General features: G+C 36.8%; 1 protein-coding gene and 2 long non-coding RNA genes across 3 annotated transcripts; 1 reads left to right on the top strand and 2 right to left on the bottom strand.

The window, feature by feature from the left end:
- Positions 1 to 4,189: 4,189 nt before the first annotated feature.
- On the bottom strand, positions 4,190 to 8,374 carry LOC136835642 (uncharacterized). The gene is made up of 3 exons (XR_010852219.1): positions 8,221 to 8,374; positions 7,950 to 8,088; positions 4,190 to 4,891 (listed from the first exon to the last, which is right to left on the bottom strand). It is a non-coding gene; the product is annotated as an uncharacterized lncRNA (long non-coding RNA).
- Positions 8,375 to 10,160: 1,786 nt separating this feature from the next.
- Positions 10,161 to 10,784, bottom strand: LOC136835873 (uncharacterized). The gene has a single exon (XM_067099718.1). It carries the CDS (start codon positions 10,782 to 10,784, stop codon positions 10,161 to 10,163), a length of 624 nt encoding a protein of 207 aa, XP_066955819.1.
- A 1,417-nt stretch (positions 10,785 to 12,201) lies between these two features.
- Positions 12,202 to 17,793, top strand: LOC136835189 (uncharacterized). The gene is made up of 2 exons (XR_010852012.1): positions 12,202 to 12,617; positions 17,494 to 17,793. It is a non-coding gene; the product is annotated as an uncharacterized lncRNA (long non-coding RNA).
- Positions 17,794 to 20,413: the final 2,620 nt, after the last annotated feature.

Here is a 20,413-nt window from a genome sequence, read left to right as displayed (position 1 = left end):
CCCCTGTGGTGGGCTTGTTCCATATGAATAGGGTTCACCTTCTGAATAATAATAATAATAATAATAATAATAATAATAATAATAATAATAAACTAGCTTCCAATTCACACACAAAAGAACGCATTCCTCATAAATTCTCACAAATTCTCATGAGACACAGCGAAGCATTTACCTAAGGCTGTCTCTATTACGAACAGCGCGCGAGAGGAGGGTTCGTCTGGAACCCCGCCGTAAATCAGATGGAAATTGAGTCTGTCACACTCAATCCATTTTCGGAGTATTGTGTTTGCGCCGAGAGTGAAATTGCTTCGTGCACAAAAGACCCGAACGAGGAATGATGATGATAGGCCCAGTGTCTCTGGTATGAGATGGATTCAACGGTGGAGATTTTCTTGGTCTGGGAAAGTTCAGAATTGAGAGTTATCTTCAGCAGGGAGGGAGGGAGGGAGGGAGGAGGGATGATGGTGATGTATGTATGTATGTATGTATGTATGTACTTGAGCCATGAACATCTGACAGTTGTCACCTAGAGAAAACTAAAAGTATATACTATTGGATATGCGGGTATTTGAACCTACCATATCAGCCTGTCAGTCTAGGTACAATCTCTCTCTCTCTCTCTCTCTCTCTCTCTCTCTCTCTCTCTCTCTCTCTCTCTCTCTCTCTCTCTCTCGATACGCAGGGAAAACGCACCCAGGCTCAAAATATGAGGGGCCAATTCACGACCCTCTTAAATGGACGAGGATGGACCAGTGGGGGTGTTCCCAAAATTCTAGCATGCCTCTGTTGACCGGAACAGTGAATTGGGCACCTGTGTGATAGGTAACTAATGTGGTTCGCAGTTGTAAGAAAGTAAAAAAAAAAAAAAAAGTGTGTATTCATTGCTCCAGCAAAATGCGGGAAGGCCTCGACGAGGTAATCCTCACCCCACAGGGCTGAATGTCTCCCCAATCCTCACTCCGCTGGAGTGACCGCCTAACCAATCCTCACCACACTGGAGCGAATCGTTTCCTCAATCATCACCCCACTGGAGTGATCCTATTCTCAATCCTCACCCCAAAGGAGTGATCTCTCCAGTCCTCAATCTACTGGGGTGAAGCCAATTTATAAGACAATTCTCTCAACCTAAGAAAACAAACATGCACTGGAATTTTTTAAAAAACAACCAAAAATAAGCATATGGATAAATCCTTTCCCCAATTCTAAACCTGCTAGGGTAAAGCCAATTTATAAGACAATTCTCCCAACACAAGAAAACAAACATGCAACCAAAATACTATAAAAAAAAAAACACAAAAACATTCACAGAAAACGATTCCAACAAACTCCAAGACAACACGAATTCCTCAAGATTTCGCCGCGATGGAAAAGTTTGGGCTGATTCTGATTGATTCTGCATCCCGGAGAAAGGGAAAAAGTTTGCAGCAGCCGAGACAGGAATTCACACTCGGCTTCCACGAAGATATTTTTCTCTTTTTTAACTTTCCCTTTTTTACGTTTTAATCTTTCGGAGCTGTCCGAAACATCCCCCCTAAAAAATTGATAAAAAAAATAATAAACCTAAAATGGAAATTGGAAATTCAGGGGAATTCTGTCCTTTCTAAAACGATTTAAAAGTTCCTCGTTGCCAAGGGATCCTCTATAATAGTCTTGTTTCCTTTCTTAAACTGTCTTCTTTCATTGTGCTTGAACGTTTCAGGCTTGCATGCGAGCAAGCTCTCATGCATTACTCACATCTGTTTAATTTATCTCAAAGCCAGTACCTTTTGGATGATATAATGATCTTACCTGCACTGATTAACAGTTTACTAACTCATTATTACACGTCACGCATGTGGGTACTTTTTCCAATAATAATAATAATAATAATAATAATAATAATAATAATAATAATAATAATAATAATAATAATAATAATATAATGAGTCTCTTCAATTTCCCTTGTAATTCTCTTCCATCCCACGTTAATATTGGACAATAATCATATTTTGGTAAAGAGAAATATAAAATGAACTCAAATAGTGCATCCATCATATTTAACAGGACTTAATAATAATAATAATAATAATAATAATAATAATAATAGCTTAAAGTGCCTCATATTTGCTCGAGAACGGGAACAAACAAGGCCTCTGCTTTCTGATGACTATAGGTGAGGAGATCATTATATTCTACCTGTACTAAAAGCTCATTTACCTAAATTTAATTCAGTTAGATGCACAAAGGTGGCTTAGCTCTTCGTTGGATGAGTCGGTAGAGTTGCGGACTGTCACTAGATGGGCCGGAGTTCAATTCCCCGGCCGGCTGATGAAGAGTTAGAGGAATTTATTTCTGGTGATAGAAATTCATTTCTCGCTATAATGTGGTTCGGATTCCACAATAAGCTGTAGGTCCCGATGCTAAGTAACCAATTGGTTCTTAGCCACGTAAAATAAGTCTAATCCTTCGGGCCAGCCCTAGGAGAGCTGTTAATCAGCTCAGTGGTCTGGTAACACTAAGGTATACTTAACAAAGGTGGCTTAACAATCAAATGATCTCAAACTAAATTTTCTGTTTTAGATGACTGCGATCAACCACGCAATATACAATGATTAATAGATAACCATCTAATATAAATAAGTTTTTCTAAAACTGACTACGTAAGACAAAACCTGAATTTTATCCCCACAAAATCCTTAATATTAATATTAACGAAAAAGCAAAATCTTAAAACTTCCCATCGATTACCTTCAGGTTAAACAAAACAGTTAGCTTAAAAGATAGTGGCCTTAGATAAATGGTTACCAGACTCGTTTGACAAGATTCTTGCACGGCATTTGCACAGTTCGTTTGTTCCTAATTTGTTCCATTGGTATTTTTCAAACGGTAGCTCTACTCCCTTTCTGAAAGGCTCGAGGTACGCTAGTCTGAACTCATAGACAACTTAAACCATCATTTTGAAACTTCCCTTGCTATACTGAGTAAGATAAACATTGAACAGAACCAGTACTGATCTTGCTTCTTTCTTGGTTACCATAGCAGGAACACGAGTCGGTCTGGGTAAACTTATACCACGGATGTTCTAGGCCTTTTGTATTCAAGTATGAAGAGGCAGTGTTCAAAGAATTTAAAAGTTAAAGATACTTTAAACTTTCAAACTGTTTGATAACTTCCCAAAGCTGAATATGGCAAAGTTTATGCATTTCATATTCCTAACCACTACTCTATATATACTATGCTCCCCTTATCCTTCCTTGATCCTTGTGGGTACTACCTTAATCCTTATCCTTCCCCGAACCTTTAGTACATCTTAAAACATCCTTCCCTGATCCACTTGGATTCTACTTGACAATCCTTAACCTCCCCTGAGTCTTTAGGATTCACCTTATCCTTATCCTTCCTGTTTTTTTTTCTAATTAATCCTTATCCTTCCCTGAATCTTAAGGATATCACCTTCCAGCCTTATCCTTCCCTGAATCTTCAGGATATCACCTTACAGATTTATCCTTCCCTGAATCTTCAGGATGTCACCTTACAACCTTATCCTTCCCTGATCCTTTTGGATTTTACTTTACAATCCTTATCCTTCCCTGAGCCCTGTGGATATTACTTATCCATTATGCTTTCCTGATCCTTTAGGATATTACCATGCAACCCTTATCCTTTGGATTCTTTAATCCTTATCCTTCCCTCATCCTTGTTATTACTTTCATCCATTATCCTTTCCTGATCCTTTAAGATATTACCTGGCAACCCTAATGCTTCCCTGATCGTAGGCTTTGCCAATTCCTGAACCTTTTGGGATACTACTTTACAACCCTTATCCTTCCACTAACTTTTCAGTCTACTCCTACAACCTTTATCCTTCCCTGATCCTTTAGGATCATTACCTTGAAACCCTAAACCTTAAATGATCCTTTCTGGATAGTTCATACCACCTGTTTATGGTCAGTTTCCATGTTACTTCAACTGTGCAATTAATACAAATTTTCTAATCCTGGAGTAACACTGCCCAACCAATTTCAAGGCACTGGTTAGCTAATTTTTACACTACATACAGAAACGTTTAGTTGTAGATAAATTACCATCATTAACTAAATTTACCTAGGATCTTTAGCCAGGAGATAATTCATACAGCTTAGCTGCCTCCATAGTATTAAGCTCATGGACTGTGCTCCAGAGGGGTTTTAAAGTTTAAGACCAGCTTTTCATAATAAGCTAGTTTTATCTGTCATGGTACAAAAAAGGGCATGGTAGATTCTTAACCTCTTCTCTTCACTAAGATTACTCTAAGTTTTGTATAGCATTAAATAACATACCAGCATTTAATTAAGACAACTGCTCTCAAAATTTACAATTTTCTTAACATTCACAGGATCATAAAACTAGTTGTACAACATTAAAATTTAAGTATTTTATTTACACAAATGAAAATACTTTATGTCCACCAGATAAAAGCTACCCAAAACCAATTAGCTGGAAGTGACTAACATTCAATGCCTCTGCAACATTTCAGAGAGCCAGCAGTGCTGCTTGACTGGTCCACTCAAATCATGCTACGCCCTTCAGGCAGAAGGGGTTTGTCTTCCACTGTCACTTCAAATCCTTGCCAAGTTATCTCCACACCAAGCAGAAAGGTTGGTCTTCCACTGTCACTGGGAATCCTTGCAAGTTATCTCCACTCCAGCCAGAAGGGGCTCCTGGTTTGTCTTCCACTGTCACTTCAAATCCTTGCAAGTTGTCTCCACTCCAGCCAGGAGGGGCTCCTGGTTTCTCTTCCACTGTCACTTCAAATCCTTGCAAGTTGTCTCCACTCCAGCCAGGAGGGCTCCTGGTTTGTCTTCCACTGTCACTTCAAATCCTTGCATGTATCGCCACTCATGCTTGTCACTTAGAGTTCACTCTGGTAGACCTATGACGAAGAGAAACCTTAAGTTCTTATGTGTTACACTTTTATTAACTTGGGCACACCTGCAGCTGTGTGCCCAACGTGGGGTAAATTGATTTTTAAGGGGGTGTAATTTGATTTTTAAGGGGGGTGGAATTCGAGAATGTTTGAACAAAATTAATGGTTAATAGCCTTTTTAAACAAGTTAATGGCCTTCTAGGCTTCCTCCACGTGAATATAAGAATTTTATATCACCACAGGGGGCATCAGGATTTTAGAGGCGATTAGGAAGGGCATGGCAAAAAAAAAAAAAAGTTAAGAGCCACACTGGTATTGTATAAGAATTTGAAGTTAAAAAAATTAGTAACTGCCTAAATTAAAATCATGCAGCACATTGAAACATTAAAAGTAATGCTTATTCTAGTTTTGGTGAATAACTTGAAAGTGGTTTAAGCATCTGGACCAGTGTGCTCAACCGAATTAAATTCATGGTATCTGAAGTGCTCTGTTAAAAGCTAGTCCGGTGAATTAATCTTTAAAAATCTGCTCTTAATGGTAATCAACAGACTAAAATTAAATTATCGTGCATCTCAGGGGAAAGCAAAAATAGATCTAACCCACAGCGTAGCAATCAGAGTGCATCAGTTAAGGCACGAAGTAACAACTTCTGTACAGTACAGTAATTTAAATGCCAGTTAGCTACGGATTTCCACATATTAATGCAGTAACTGAGGTGACTGGAGTACCAGGAACCAAAGGTCTGCACAAAATGCAGGAAATGAAGTGCAAGTGCATTATTAACTGAAGTGCCAAGTAACCCAAGGTCTTCACATGCAAATGCAGTAACTAAAGTGCTAAGTAATCCAAGGTCTGCACATTCAAGTTCCAAAGTGCAAAGAAAAGCAGTAATTAAGTTCAAGGAACCAAAGTGCACAAACAAGGGCAGTAATTAAAAGGGCCAAGGAACCAAAGTGCACAAACAAGGGCAGTAGTTAAAATGGCCAAGGAACCAAAGTGCAGACAAGGGCAGTAGCTCAAGTGACAAGGAACCAAAGTGCACAGACGATGGCAGTAATTTCAGTGCCAGGGAACCAAATGTCTGCACATCCCAGAGCAGTAATTCAGGTGCCAAATATCTAGGTCTGCAAAGAAGTCACATAACTGAAATACCAACCAAACGCCTACACTTTGTTGTTCAAGTTAAGGCAGCAGACATTGCCTTTCAGCAAACCGTTTTCTACCAGTAAGAGCAGCATATACCCGCTCTCAACCATTTGGTTGACAAGTAACAGTTTAAGAATAACCCCACTTATTATTAACCTAACTTAAATGTGTGAACAAAGCAAAAGCTCTGGAATGGATATCAGTTCCTCCCGATTCTCTCATCCCCCACAGACCAACTTTATATCAATTGCCCATTATATCAACTGCCCATAGTATGAAAATGGTTAAGGAACTCTAATACACTTAACCATAGCATCACCAAGGAATCAAAAGTGCATACACACTACCAACCATGGCAATTATCCCCACTGTTAACACTGACAAGTATAAGAGAACTATATTCTACATGGTCATACACAGTCACACAACACTAACTTGTCCAGTCAAGATAATTACACTTCCGTCTCCATCTTGCATTCAACTAGAATTGCTAACAGACATTTTTCCATTCTTTATATTGAACAGTATAGTAATTAGCCCATGAATACCAAATAAGATTTATGTCTAACTTAAAAATCCAGGCATAAACTGAAAATTAAGTAAAGGTTCTGGAATGCTCAATAGAATTTAGTCCCAAAATTTTATTTAATTTCTAGTATTAGGTGACATTTTTGTTTTCAGGGACCCCTACATTAACCAGAAAATGCAAACTAGTTTTCTAGCTCGAAACCCCGCCCCTAAAGTACTGTTCGTAAAAAAATTACCTAACAGGCTACCAACCGCTACATCTAAGACCCCCTTCCACATACCCAGTGAGTCACCTGAAAAGGAATTAACATTAGTTCATTGGGAGTTCCAAATGTACATGGCAAACTAAGTCTGCCATGTACAATTAAAAGTCCACCTTTGCCATAGCAGCACAGCCACCCGGCAAAGGTGGACTTGGAACATAAGATATGATTTTTGATAGGTACAGATTTGAAATAATTTAATATCTTAAAATAAAAAGTAAAACAGCAAAACTTTAAAATAGCAACTTTGTAATAGCAAAAGTTACAACTTTACACAGACAAAACTTTAACATAGCAAAGACGTTGTTTAACATAAAGACATTACAATAGCAAAGACGTTGAAGCTTTAACATTGCAAAAAGCCCAAAAATGCAAAAACCATTTTAAGATTTGTTTATATAACTGTATTAATTATACTTTTAATATACCTTAAAAATATATATAACACTTATAAGTAAACAGCAAAGCTTCAGAATCTTAAACTTCAAATTAAACTACTGCAAATAAAGCTTTATTGTAGAAACCAGGTTAACTTCCCTTACAATTTTTCTTGGCATCGAATTTGGAAGCTTCATTAAATGCTTGAAACTGCGTCAAAATTTCCATAGGATATTCTATCTAAGCATTAATAAACAGCCTGTTTAATATGTTAAAAACCTTTCAAGTTGGCTAACGTAATTAATTACAAGTTGTACTATTGTACTATTCCACTTTAGCAGAAGCTGCCTCCGAAATTACGACCAGAACTTACCAACTTCACGCCAAATTGTCGAACTTCACGTTCAAAAGTTCACAAACTATTAATCCACATTTTCCAGATGCTAAGAATATAGTCTAGTTTAGCAAGTCCAACGACCCGCCGTTTCTATAAGATCACTTTCTATATTCCTAGAATTTTAAACAAGGCTAACCTATTACAAAATTATCTTGCAGAACAAAATATTAAGATTACTTTCCGATCTTCTGAAGAGAACTTTTAAAACTAAATATTACCGAATCTTACCAAATTCTATTACAGGCTAGGTGCAAAAAATGGCTTGTCGATCAGTAAGGTAGTTTATACTAACGTCACAACACCAGTAACTTAAAAATACGAAGCTAAATTTCATAAAAATGTAGATTCTTACCTATCCGTGGAAGCCACTGCTATATTCGACTCAGAGTTACTGGAAGACCACTGACGACTCAAGAACGGGAACACTCAATATATATTTGGGGACCCCAAATCACGCAAGGACTCGCACAAAATAAAGCCACTCTCCATGCCTGTAAACAAATAATCTTAAATTAGAAAACCAACATTTGACCAAAGATATATGCTTATTTATCAATAAAATCATTACCAAAAATAATGTACAACACTTTGAACTACAACCAAGACTAAAAAAAAAATTCTACCTTAAAACTTTCGTTCGGTAACGCAAGCCACAAACATCTTGAACCCGCGTTCCACAAACTCCACCCGTTCACTATATTAACAAGGGATTCCACCCTTGCGCAACACCACTTGAACGTGATTTTTTTTTTTTTTTAGCAAACTAAACTTTGACAGAGAAAGCGTAACCATTTTCTCCACAAGGAAGCAAGGATGCTTTACCAGGAGGTGTTAAAAGTGCCAAGCTTCGTAACCCTTGTAATCAAATTGTTACATTTCTCAATAGATGGCGGTGTATACACGTGGCGAATAAATTATGTAAATATTTTAAGCCATATTTCTTATTAAATAATTCGCTTCTGTCATTCATATCGTTAATTCAGGTAATAGAATTATATCGTAAATTAGTGAATAACTTTTAGTCTTAGCTAGTAACTGTTCTTCGTTGCTTTGGTAAATAAGGAAATTAAAATCATATCTGTTTGACGAAGCAGAAGCGGAATTTGAAAGCACGCAAGCACCTCAACGATTTGGAAGCGCAAGAGCGCAGCAAACGGTACGCAGCTCTTCACGACTTGTGAACATAATTTTAGCAAAGAATGTTAAGTAAATTCCCTTGGTAAATCTCTCTCCTTCCCCCGTTTACCAAACTTAAACATCTCTTGAAAACGGCCAAAGTTCTTTCATATAAGTTAGTTTTTTTTTTTATACGGACTCTGGCAAATGGCATCTTGAAAAAGCAATCTCTATGCATATTTCGCGGCCATTGTCTCGACTGAGGCTGTTAGGCAGTTGTTTTTCTTTTTTTTGCGTGTGCTTTAGTTAAAGAGTTGTGAACTCTAAGAGAGAGAGAGAGAGAGAGAGAGAGAGAGAGAGAGAGAGAGAGAGAGAGAGAGAGAGAGGGTGGAAAAAAATATTGCTTGCAGACATCCTTGAGAAACTTGGGGTGCTTGTCACTTCGTCATTGTTTTGGGGAGGAAAAATCTCGTAATGGATTTACTTGAGCCTCTCTCTCTCTCTCTCTCTCTCTCTCTCTCTCTCTCTCTCTCTCTCTCTCTCTCTCTCTGGGGCGTTAGTGCTCTTCACAATCAGAATGAATTTATGCTTACTTGTTAATGATGTACATTCATGACCACTTAAAATTCATGAGCAAACGTAATTAGAGGAAAGGAAAAATTTTAATAGTGGTTCTCCATTATCTCTCTCTCTCTCTCTCTCTCTCTCTCTCTCTCTCTCTCTCTCTCTCTCTATATATATATATATATATATATATATATATATATATATATATATATATATATATATATATATATATATATATATATATATATTTATATATATATATATATATATATATATATATATATAAATGCTAACAAAAACACCTTTCATTTTCCTATGTGGAATACAACTGATATATATATATATATAGACATATATATATACATATACATATATACATACATACATACATATACATGTGTATGTGACGCCGTTAAAAGCCTTATAAGAAAAACACAGTCACACAGTCAGCCACACAGACAAGCAAGGCTGAAAAGGACACTCATAAACAATCTTTCTTCCATTAGGAAATAGGACCCACCCCCAAAAATTAATAACAAAAAAAAAAAAAAGAAACGAGAATAAATTCAAAATAGACTGTAATTATTTTCCTTCGCAACTCTTAACGAAAACAGAGAGAGAGAGAGAGAGAGAGAGAGAGAGAGAGAGAGAGAGAGAGAGAGATTGCAGTAACAAGGTTATTAAAAAAACTTCCTGACATTATATGCATGAACATTGCTTCTTAAGATGCCGCCTGGGAAGCTTTGTATAAAACATATTCAACTTTAATGAAACAACTTCCGCCGTTCTGATGAGATGGAACAGTTTTTATTTTTTGTGTGTTTTGTGTGTGTGTGTGTGTGTGTGTTTGTATGAAGGGTTGGAGTTTATACAACGAATTTCAGAGCAGATCAGGAGGCAAATGTTTGTGTGAGCGTGTGTTGGGGGAGAGGTGGGAGTGGTGGGAGTAGGTGTGGAGTGGGGGAATAGGTGTGGAGTGGGAAAAAGTGGGTGGAGAGGGGTGGGTGCAGAGTGGGGAGTTGGTGTGGAGTGGGTAGAGTGAGGTGGAGAGGGGGGGGTGTGGAGTGGGTAGAGTGAGGTGGATTTTTGTGGAGTGGGATAGAGTGGGTGGTGGGGGTGTGGGTGTGGAGTGGGTAGAGTGAGGTGGAGTGATTGTGGAGTGGGGCAAATGTTTTGAGTGGGTGGAAAGGGGAGTGGTTGTGGAGGTGGGTAGAGTGAGGTGGAGTGATTGTGGAGTGGGATAGAGTGGGTGGAAAGGTGGAGGGGAGTGGGTGTGGAGTGGGTAGAGAGTGAGGTGGAGTGATTGTGGAGTGGGATAGAGTGGGTGGAGAGGGGGAGTGGGTGTGGAGTGGGTAGAGTGAGGTGGAGTGATTGTGGAGTGGGATAGAGTGGGTGGAAAGGGGGAGTGGGTGTGGCGTGGGTAGAGTGAGGTGGAGTGAGTGTGGAGTGGGATAGAGTGGGTGGAGAGGGGAGTGGGTGTGGAGTGTCGGAGTGGGAGGGGCATTTCTATCCCTGGTATTTTTCCAAAACTTTAAACAATGATTTTAAAATCTCTCTAAAAAGCTTCGCAGTTGTTCCACATTTCGTCACGACAATAAATAAAAATCAAACGAACAATTGTGCTAATTAGTCGTTAATGATCCCAGCAACAAACCTTAGAGATATGGTGCAAGCTTCCATGATTGTGACCATATTGCAAGCATACGTCAGCATGTTGCAACATTGCAAGCATTTACGCCAATTGCTTCTCAACATGGAGTTAATGCAATTTGAAGAAAAGTGTCATTATTCAAAAGATTATTATTCAAGATCATTGTGTAAGGATATGGTGCAAACTTCCATGCATTATAACGATATTTCAAGTATTTATCATATACTGATATATATTGAAATTTTGCATGGAATTTTGCATGCATATTCGCCAATTGCTTCAAGATGATTGTTTATAATTTATAATGTAAATTGTAAATATATATATATATTTATATGTATATATACATATATATACATATAATATACACATATATATATATATATATATATATATATATATATATATATATATATATATATATATATATATACAGAGTACAATCTCCAGAATACAGGTTTCAGTAACTTCCGGTATCGGCTGATTGGTTTAATAGAATATCTAATTCTGTTCAAGAGTAAAAAAAAAACAAAAAAACCCCTTGGGGATACTTACAGCAGATGGCCCTTGTAAACAGAACTTTATTATTATTATTATTATTATTATTATTATTATTATTATTATTATTATTATTATTATTATTATTATTATTATTATTATTATTATTATTATTATTATTATTATTATTATTATTATTACTGGCAAAATAAGACTTTCATTTAGCTAAGTATTTGAATAGCGGTGTTATCAACTAAATCTGCTATGATCCTATCATGCACTGGTTTTAGATCGAAAGCGTTTATATGCTTGCATGAATGATAACGGCCTAAAATATTAAATTAAGTAAGTAACTAAACAGGCGACATATTAAGAGAACGTATATTTTCGTACGTAACTCCTAAGAAAATATTCCACTTTAATTAAACAGTCTATATATTGAAAAATCTATATTTCCGTACGTAACTCCTAAGAAAATATTCCACTTTAATTTAAAAGGCGATGTATTGAGAAAAGGTATATTTTCGCACGTAACCCATAAAAAATATTCTAATTAAACAGTCGATATACTGGGAAAACGTACTGTATATTTGCGTACGGAACTCGGAAGAAAATATTCCACTTGAAACGGTCGATATATTAAAAAAAAAAAAGTCATATTTTCTTACGTAACTCCTAAGAAAGTAATCCACTTTGGTTTAAGCGGTTATGTTAACCCTCACCTGAAACCTCTATCCTTGGCTACTGGCAAACATCTCTTCGTGATTTTACAGTCCTTGCGAGGTCCGCCCGCTTGATAGCTTAGCCAGCCGGTTGGTTAACTTCACAGGTCCGTCTGTGAAAACCGGTCAGTTTTCGCTGGTTCCCGCGAGTATGATACGTCGTTTTGAGGGCTGGCTGCTGTACTGGATCGTCTGATATTCTGCGCGAGGAAGGTTAAATGGCTGCTCTTGAGATAGTCTTATATTCTGAGAGGAAGCCAATGGCTGCTGTTGTATTATACTCTGAGCGAAGGAGGCCAGTGGTTGCTGTCGAAATAATCTTCTCTTTGAGGAAGGCCAATAGCTGCTGTCGAGATAGTCTGATACGGAGCGAAGAAGGCTAATAATGGCGGCTGTATGGTTTCGTGGCGAATATTCACTGTGCTGGTATATACCTACAGTAGACCCTATGTACTTCCTTTCCCAGGTCAGTAAATCATTATGTATTTAGTGTGGAATTTTCAGTGTTTTGACTTAATTTTTCATGAATTGCATAGTGTGCTTGTGGCGTTTGTTAGTGGAAGTGGTTAGTTTATAGAAAGTGACTGACTTTGGTTTAACTTAGGTTTTTGTGTGAAGGCTTGGCTTTTATATTTGTGGAAGTGTGACTTGAGAACCATAAGTTTTTTTTAAAGCTAGTTAAGGTCTTTGTTTGCAAGTGCCAGTCGTTAGTTTATATGATTTGTGGATGACTTGGGATTGTAAATTTAATGTTTATGAAGGTCTGGATTTCATGTTTTAAGTTTATATTAATTGTGAATGACTTAGGTTAGAAATTAACTTTTGATTATATTGAGGTTATACTTCATATTTAGTGATTTATAGTGGAAGTGGTTGGTTTATATCGTGAAAGTGGTCAGTTTATGGTAACTGGACTTGGTTTGTTTTATAGATTTTTATAGATTTTAGCATTGTGGGAAGCCCTGAAGTGTGGTGAGTGTGATGAGTGAATTGACTTGGGTCAAGTACCATAACTTACTGCAGCTTGATAAGTTGTAACAACGGGTTGGTTAAAGCACACAAAATGCAGTCATAGTTTTAAAGATTTAAGCTTAGCTTTTTGGTACTTTTAAGCCACTGGGTTAGCGAGATAATTTGTATAGTCAGTATAGGTTTCTATAGTTTAAATTTTAATTTCTCCGTCAATCTTAAGCTACTTCACACACATGCAGGCAATGAGAATGTTTGTAGCAGTTTTGGTGTTTTAACTTTTTCCTAGACTAGTAATTTAGATTTTAATTTTTAATTGGTAGAACTGAGTATACTTTGATTTAATCTTTAGTTGATTTGTGACTTGCTTGTGTCCTTTTAGATTTAAAGGATTTTGATAAATTTGAGGGATTTTGGTAATTTTAAATTTTTAATATTGTTATACTGAGTATACTTTGATTTCATATTTAGTTTGACTTGCATTTGATTTTAAATTGAAGGGGGGTTTTGGTACGTTGAAGGGGGCTTTTGGTACGTTGAAGGGGGTTTTGGTACGTTGAAGGGGTTTTGGTACGTTGAAGGGGGTTTTGGTACGTTGAAGGGGGTTTTGGTACGTTGAAGGGGGTTTTGGTACGTTGAAGGGGGTTTTGGTACGTTGAGGGGGTTTTGGTACGTTGAAGGGGGTTTTGGTACGTTGAAGGGGGTTTTGGTACGTTGAAGGGGGTTTTGGTACGTTGAAGGGGGTTTGGTACGTTTCCATTATAGAACGTTATACTTTAAAGATTTCCTTCATATATAACATCAGACTGAAACTTAATAGCTAATTTTAACTTCTTGCGATAACTTTGAATTAAATTATTTTAAAGTAATTTGAATATTGATAAAATTTTAAAATTAAATGTTTTTTCAAAACTTAAGAACCATAGACCTAATCAATCCTTTAAATCTAAATTCATTTAATTTTAATGTAATTTCAACCATGTAAAACAAAAACTTGAAAGTCCACCTTTGCCGGGGTGGCATCGCCGCCCAAGGCAAAGGTGGACTTAGAATCGTACATGGTGGACTTCGGCCTGCCATGTACGATTCGCAATTTTAAAAGCTAATGATTTTTCCTTTACAGATGAAAGCTGCCAGCTCAGCTTAGCTTGTCTTTGGTATATTAAGTCGGCTAGTTTTAAAGCAGCTATTTTGTTTTAGCTTGGCGTGTCTTTGGTGTATTAAGTCAGCCAGTTTTAGCTTGGCTTTGGTGTATTAAGTCAGCCAGTTTTAGCTTGGCTTTGGTGTATTAAGTCAGCTAGTTTAGCTTGGCTTGGCTTTGGTGTATTTAGTCAGCTAGTTTAGCTTGGCTTGTCTTTGGTGTATTAAGTCAGCTAGTTTTAGCTTGGCTTGTCTGGTGTATTAAGTCAGCTAGTTTTAGCTTGGCTTGTCTGGTGTATTAAGTCAGCTAGTTTTAGCTTGGCTTGTCTGGTGTATTAAGTCAGCTAGTTTTAGCTTGGCTTTGGTGTATTAAGTCAGCTAGTTTTAGCTTGTCTTGTTGGTGTATTAGTCAGCTAGTTTTAGCTTGGCTTGTCTAGTTTTAGCTAGTTTTGGCTTTGTCTTTTGGTGTATTAAGTCAGCTAGTTTTAGCTTGGCTTGTCTGGTGTATTAAGTCAGCTAGTTTTAGCTTGGCTTGTCTTTGGTGTATTAAGTCAGCTAGTTTTAGCTTGGCTTGTCTTTGGTGTATTAAGTCAGCTAGTTTTAGCTTGGCTTGTCTTTGGTGTATTAAGTCAGCTAGTTTTAGCTTGGCTTGTCTTTGCTTGTGTATGAAGTCAGCTAGTTTTAGCTTGGCTTGTCTTTGGTGTATGAAGTCAGCTAGTTTTAGCTTGGCTTGTCTTTGGTGTATGAAGTCAGCTAGTTTTAGCTTGGCTTGTCTTTGGTGTATGAAGTCAGCTAGTTTTAGCTTGGCTTGTCTTTGGTGTATGAAGTCAGCTAGTTTTAGCTTGGCTTGTCTTTGGTGTATGAAGTCAGCTAGTTTTAGCTTGGCTTGTCTTTGGTGTATGAAGTCAGCTAGTTTTAGCTTGGCTTGTCTTTGGTGTATGAAGTCAGCTAGTTTTAGCTTGGCTTGTCTTTGGTGTATGAAGTCAGCTAGTTTTAGCTTGGCTTGTCTTTGGTGTATTAAGTCAGCTATAGTTTTAGCTTGGCTTGTCTTTGGTGTATTAAGTCAGCTAGTTTTAGCTTGGCTTGTCTTTGGTGTATTAAGTCAGCTAGTTTTAGCTTGGCTTGTCTTTGGTGTATTGTCTGCTAGTTTTAGCTTGGCTTGTCTTTGGTGTATTGTCTGCTAGTTTTAAAGCTGCTAGCTTGTTTTAGCTTGGCTTGTCTTTGGTATATTAAGTCAGCTAGTTTTAAAGCTGCTAGCTTGTTTTAGTTTTAGCTTGTCTTTTGGTATATTGTCAGCTAGTTTTAAAGCTGCTAGCTTGTTTTAGCTGGCTTGTCATCTTTGGTATATTAAGTCAGCTAGTTTAAAGCTGCTAGCTTATTTTAGCTTGGCTTGTCTTTGGTATATTAAGTCAGCTAGTTTAAAGCTGCTAGCATGTTTAAGCTTGGCTTGTCTTTGGTGTATTAAGTCAGCTTGTTTTGAAGATAGCTTGTTTTAGCTTGGCTTGTCTGTTATATTAAGTCAGCTAGTTTTAAAGCTGCTAGCTTGTTTTAGCTTGGCTTGTCTTTGGTATATTAAGTCAGCTAGTTTTAAAGCTGCTAGCTTATTTTAGCTTGGCTTTTCTTTGGTATATTAAGTCAGCTAGTTTTAAAGCTGCTAGCTTATTTTAGCTTGGCTTGTCTTTGGTATATTAAGTCAGCTAGTTTTATAGCTGCTAGCTTGTTTTAGCTTAGCTTTTCTTTGGTATATTAAGTCAGCTAGTTTTAAAGCTACTTGCTTGTTTTAGCTTGGCTTTTCTTTGGTATATTGTCAGCTAGTTTTAAAGCTGATAGCTTGCTTTAGCTAGTCTTTAGTACATGAAGTCGGCCCTTTTTAACACTGCTAGCTTGTTTTAGCTTGGCTTGTCTTTGGTATATTAAGCCAGCTCGTTTTAAAACTGGTAGCTTGCTTTAGCTAGTCTTTAGTACATGAAGTCGGCCAATTTTAAAGCTGCTAGCTTGTTTTAGCTTAGCTTGGCTTTGGTATATTGTCAGCTAGTTTTACAGCTGCTAACTTCTAGGTTAGCTTGTCTTTGATATATTGTCAGCTAGTTTTAAAGCTGCTAGCTTTTCGGTTAGCTTGTCTTTGGTATATTGTCAGCTAGTTTTAAAGCTAGCTTAGCTCAACTTGTCTGGTATATTAAGTCAGCTAATTTTAAAGCTGCTAGCTTGTTTTAGCTAAGCTTGTCTTTGGTATATTAAGTCAGTCTTTTAAATTAGCTCGTGTTTATAACGTTTAGCTTAATATTGGTTACAATTTTAGGTTTTGTTACTATGCAATGAATATTGGTTACATTGATTTAGGTTTGTTAGTACTATGCGTTGAATATTGGGTACATTGAATTTGGTTTGTATGTTACTGTTCAATGAATTTTGCGATGAATTTTGACATTTTGACTGGATTTTGACTGTTTTGATACCATTATGCACAGAATAGTGGCCACAATGGCTATGGTTGGCTTGTTACTAGGAGTTTTATATTGGCCACAATGAATTTGTTACATATGCGTTGCATACTGGTTACAATGAATTTGGTTTGTATGTTATGCATTGAATATTTGGCTAGTTTGTATTTTAAACTTGTGTATTGGATATTGGTTAAGGCCTTGGTTTGTATATTGTTAAACAAGTGGTTTGTATACTATTGTTGAATACTAGTTAGTTTTTGAAACTTGAACATAAAACCAAACCTGAAGTCATATTTTTAACATTTATGGGCCCCAGAATAATGTAAAATGTTGCGTAAATAGTGTAGGTTTTAGTTTTTCAAAGCTTAGGATAAGAGACATGAAGATTGAAGTTCCAGCTCTGGGCGACTTTAATGTACCCTAGACTTAGTCTACGATGGTGTGGAATCGACCTAACTGCCCAGAAACGGTAAGCTCGCTAATGGATTAAATGTGTAAATCCTGATTCTCATGACTTTTGATTAAATTGTTACTTCTAAAGTTTGACTTTAGTGTATTTACATATTGTACACATCTGCATCTTGAAATCTAATAGGATTAAAGTGTAAAGTAATCTAATTTTATGTACCTGAGCTGTACAGAAATGCCTAGAGTAATGTAATAGAATTAAACTTGTTCTCAGGGTGATGGCTGATGTTTGAATCTAAGTGTAATGTAACTTATTTTCATCCATATTTGAACTGTACATAAATACCTCTTGAATTAATCAAAGATTTCATCTGTTTTAAGGTGACTGCTGTAGTTGGTGTGGACAATTCTTTGGAGCTGTGTAAAGAGAGAGGAAAGCTGAATTGGAGAGCGATCTGACACTTGGAGAATTTGCGGCTGCTTCAAACCCAACTGAGTTTAGTGGTAGAATTGATACAGCTGCCTTCGCGTCTGCGTCCTGAGTTTCTTGAGTTTCATCTGAAGTTCAGCTGTTAAAATTCCTTCTGGGGGTACGTCCTAATATGAGGGTACTGTTGAACCAGCTATCCTTCACTGGGTTTCAAATTGTACGTGAAATAAAAAAACACTTGTTCAAAGTTCGATTGTATTTTAAGATTCCTTTCAATTTAATTTAAAACTACTAATAGTCGTAAAATGTATTTTGGATAAGTTAATTCATTGAAGCTGCATTTAACAGAAGCTATGGAGTTTTGAACTTTCACCTTAAGTTCTGTATAAAAATATGGTAAAAAAACGAATATAAGGAATATGAAAACTGGATTCTGGTGTATGAAAGAACTGGATACAGGTGTAAGGTTCATTTAATGAACTGATTGAAAAAACTCAATGCTGATCCTACTGGATTGTTTTAAATGTCTGTTTAGATTTCAATTTCATACAGTTTAAAAGGTATGTAACAATTGGTACTAAATGGCTTTTATACAACTTTTTTGTGAAGCATAGATTTTTATAAATTAAGCACAGATTTAATACGAACTTTGTATTTGAAGTAGAGGCTCTGATGAAGTGCTTGGTAAACGAAGTAAATATTTGGTTTTACTATGGTGATCTAGTTTTACCTTTCCTTATAATACCTTAGGAGGAATTCGTGATTCCCTTGTATCCTGAATAATAAATGGGTTTGTAGAGTGGAGACAAATCTTGAATACTTGAAATTTAAATGTAAGTTGCTAGAGTGCAATTTGACTATAGATGCAACCTGTCAGGATAGTTTGAGGTAGCTGCCAAATGACTAGGTACAGATACAGTTGTAGGTGAAAAATATTAAACTACATAACCAAAACGCTGGTATTACTTGTATACCTGAACTAGCAAAGCTTTGGCTGTCAAGGTAATGTGACCATGAGGTAAAGGTTTTGACTATCTGCATTATCCAGAGGAAGCGATTAGGTTATGTACAGCAGTTACATGTTAAGCGTACTCATATGAAAGACTACCAACTATAGTCTTGGAGTTTTGCGATTGATGCAAGATTGTATTGTGTAAGGAACAGGAAACTGACTTAGAGCTGAAACAAGGCACAATAACGTGCATATGCTCGAACGAAGTAACGATCTGGTTTACGAAATTTAAGACTACTAAAACTGGTATGTCTAACTTAAGGTGGTTTTTATGGCCATTCTTAAAGGGATATAGTAGATAACCTTAACACCCCCTGGTGGTTATCGGAAGATGAAGCCCTGATCTTGAATTGACAGGCTTTCAGCTTGAAAGCATTTGACTAGTCACTGAAAGCCTTTTGATGATTGAGATTGAGTTCAGCTCAAGACTCTCCATAACTGGAATACAAGTTACAGTAGTAGATAGGTCTGGGCTTAGTTATTGGCAGTTTATTTATATGAAGCTTAGGCCTGAATTTTGTCAGGTTTCCTTGGGCCCTACGTTATGATAGTTGACTAGGCTGTGGTCTTTACAGAAATCTGTGTTGTATCTTGTCCATATGAGTTTTCTAAAATTCTCGATCTCCTTAAATTACATAGATGGGTTATTTAGTGATGGTCATGGTTTTACTGCTCGTTGTGTGTTTTACAGAGCAAATCTTACGCTATATTACTCTTTAAAGGAACATGGGTTTTCTTAATTATCTCATGCTTAAGTGCTGAGCCTAATTCCGTAGCTTTTGACTTGACTGATATTCAAGTGAATATCAGTAATAAAGTAATATTCCTTTATTCTTAAGATCTAGGAAACTATACTGGCATAAAATCGAAGACTGCGGTATGCAAAAAAAGAAAAATGGTAGACACTACCGTTTTCCCTTGCCTTCCTACTGATTTTGCAGATACTGCAAATGGGACCCCCAAATACTCGTGGAAGGCATAGAAGAAACATTCTTAAACTGCAGTAACTTTTGTATTAGCGTTTCACGAGCCCAAAAGGTGGCATATCTTAATTTCGAAAATTCTGCAGATACTGCAGTTTCCCATCTTAGGGCAGTGTAGATGGGTGTCTTCATACAGGCCAAAGTAATATCACAAACACTTTCATTTGGGGCAGCATTTGGACTAAAAAGCTACTACATTAGTTTAGGCCATAAAATTTCAGTGGTGTTTTTCTGGGCGTTGCTAAATTTTAATAAATGTACTTTTGAGGTTAGACATAGGATTTTTGAAGACCATGGGACTATTGTGGAGGACAGCTGTAGTTAGCGGGTGTGAGTGGTTTGGTTCAAGAAAATGTTCTAGTTCTGATGTTTGACGTCGTCTTGGACATTTTAATATATTTTATTAAACCATTATGGCGAAACTTAACTTGGTTACACGCCTGAAGCGTTTCCAGAGTGCTTTCCAATTATCGAAGGTTCTTGAATTAGAAAGCAACGTCGATTTATTTATGTACTGAAAACAATTTGCTTATTACCAGCAAAACTAACAATCACTAAAAAAGTTAAGTATACCTTAGTTTTACCAGACCACTGAGCTGATTAACAGCTTTCCTAGGGCTGGCCCGAAGGATTAGACTTATCTAACGTGGCTAAGAACCAATTGGTTACTTAGCAACGGGACCTAAAGCAATAGAAAACAATGTATCGTTGAAAAAGGACAATAATCTTTAGAACAAAGAGGAATCGAGTTCCCAGTAACTGAATAAAAGCCCATTTGGTAGCTGGTATCTTGTGTATATATATTTACAGAAGTACAATTTGCCTGTTACCAGCAAAACTAACAATTACCCCAAGCACTAGAAAGCAATGAAACGT

Source organism: Macrobrachium rosenbergii, chromosome 55, assembly GCF_040412425.1.
Source record: "Macrobrachium rosenbergii isolate ZJJX-2024 chromosome 55, ASM4041242v1, whole genome shotgun sequence".
In the NCBI taxonomy this organism is placed as follows: domain Eukaryota; kingdom Metazoa; phylum Arthropoda; class Malacostraca; order Decapoda; family Palaemonidae; genus Macrobrachium; species Macrobrachium rosenbergii.
Note: the sequence above shows the minus strand (reverse complement) of the source record. Positions and strands in the feature narration are given on the sequence as shown.

Coding starts and splice junctions, on each gene's coding strand:
- LOC136835873 (XM_067099718.1), bottom strand. CDS start 10,784: ATGCCCCTCCCACTCCGACACTCCACACCCACTCCCCTCTCCACCCAC.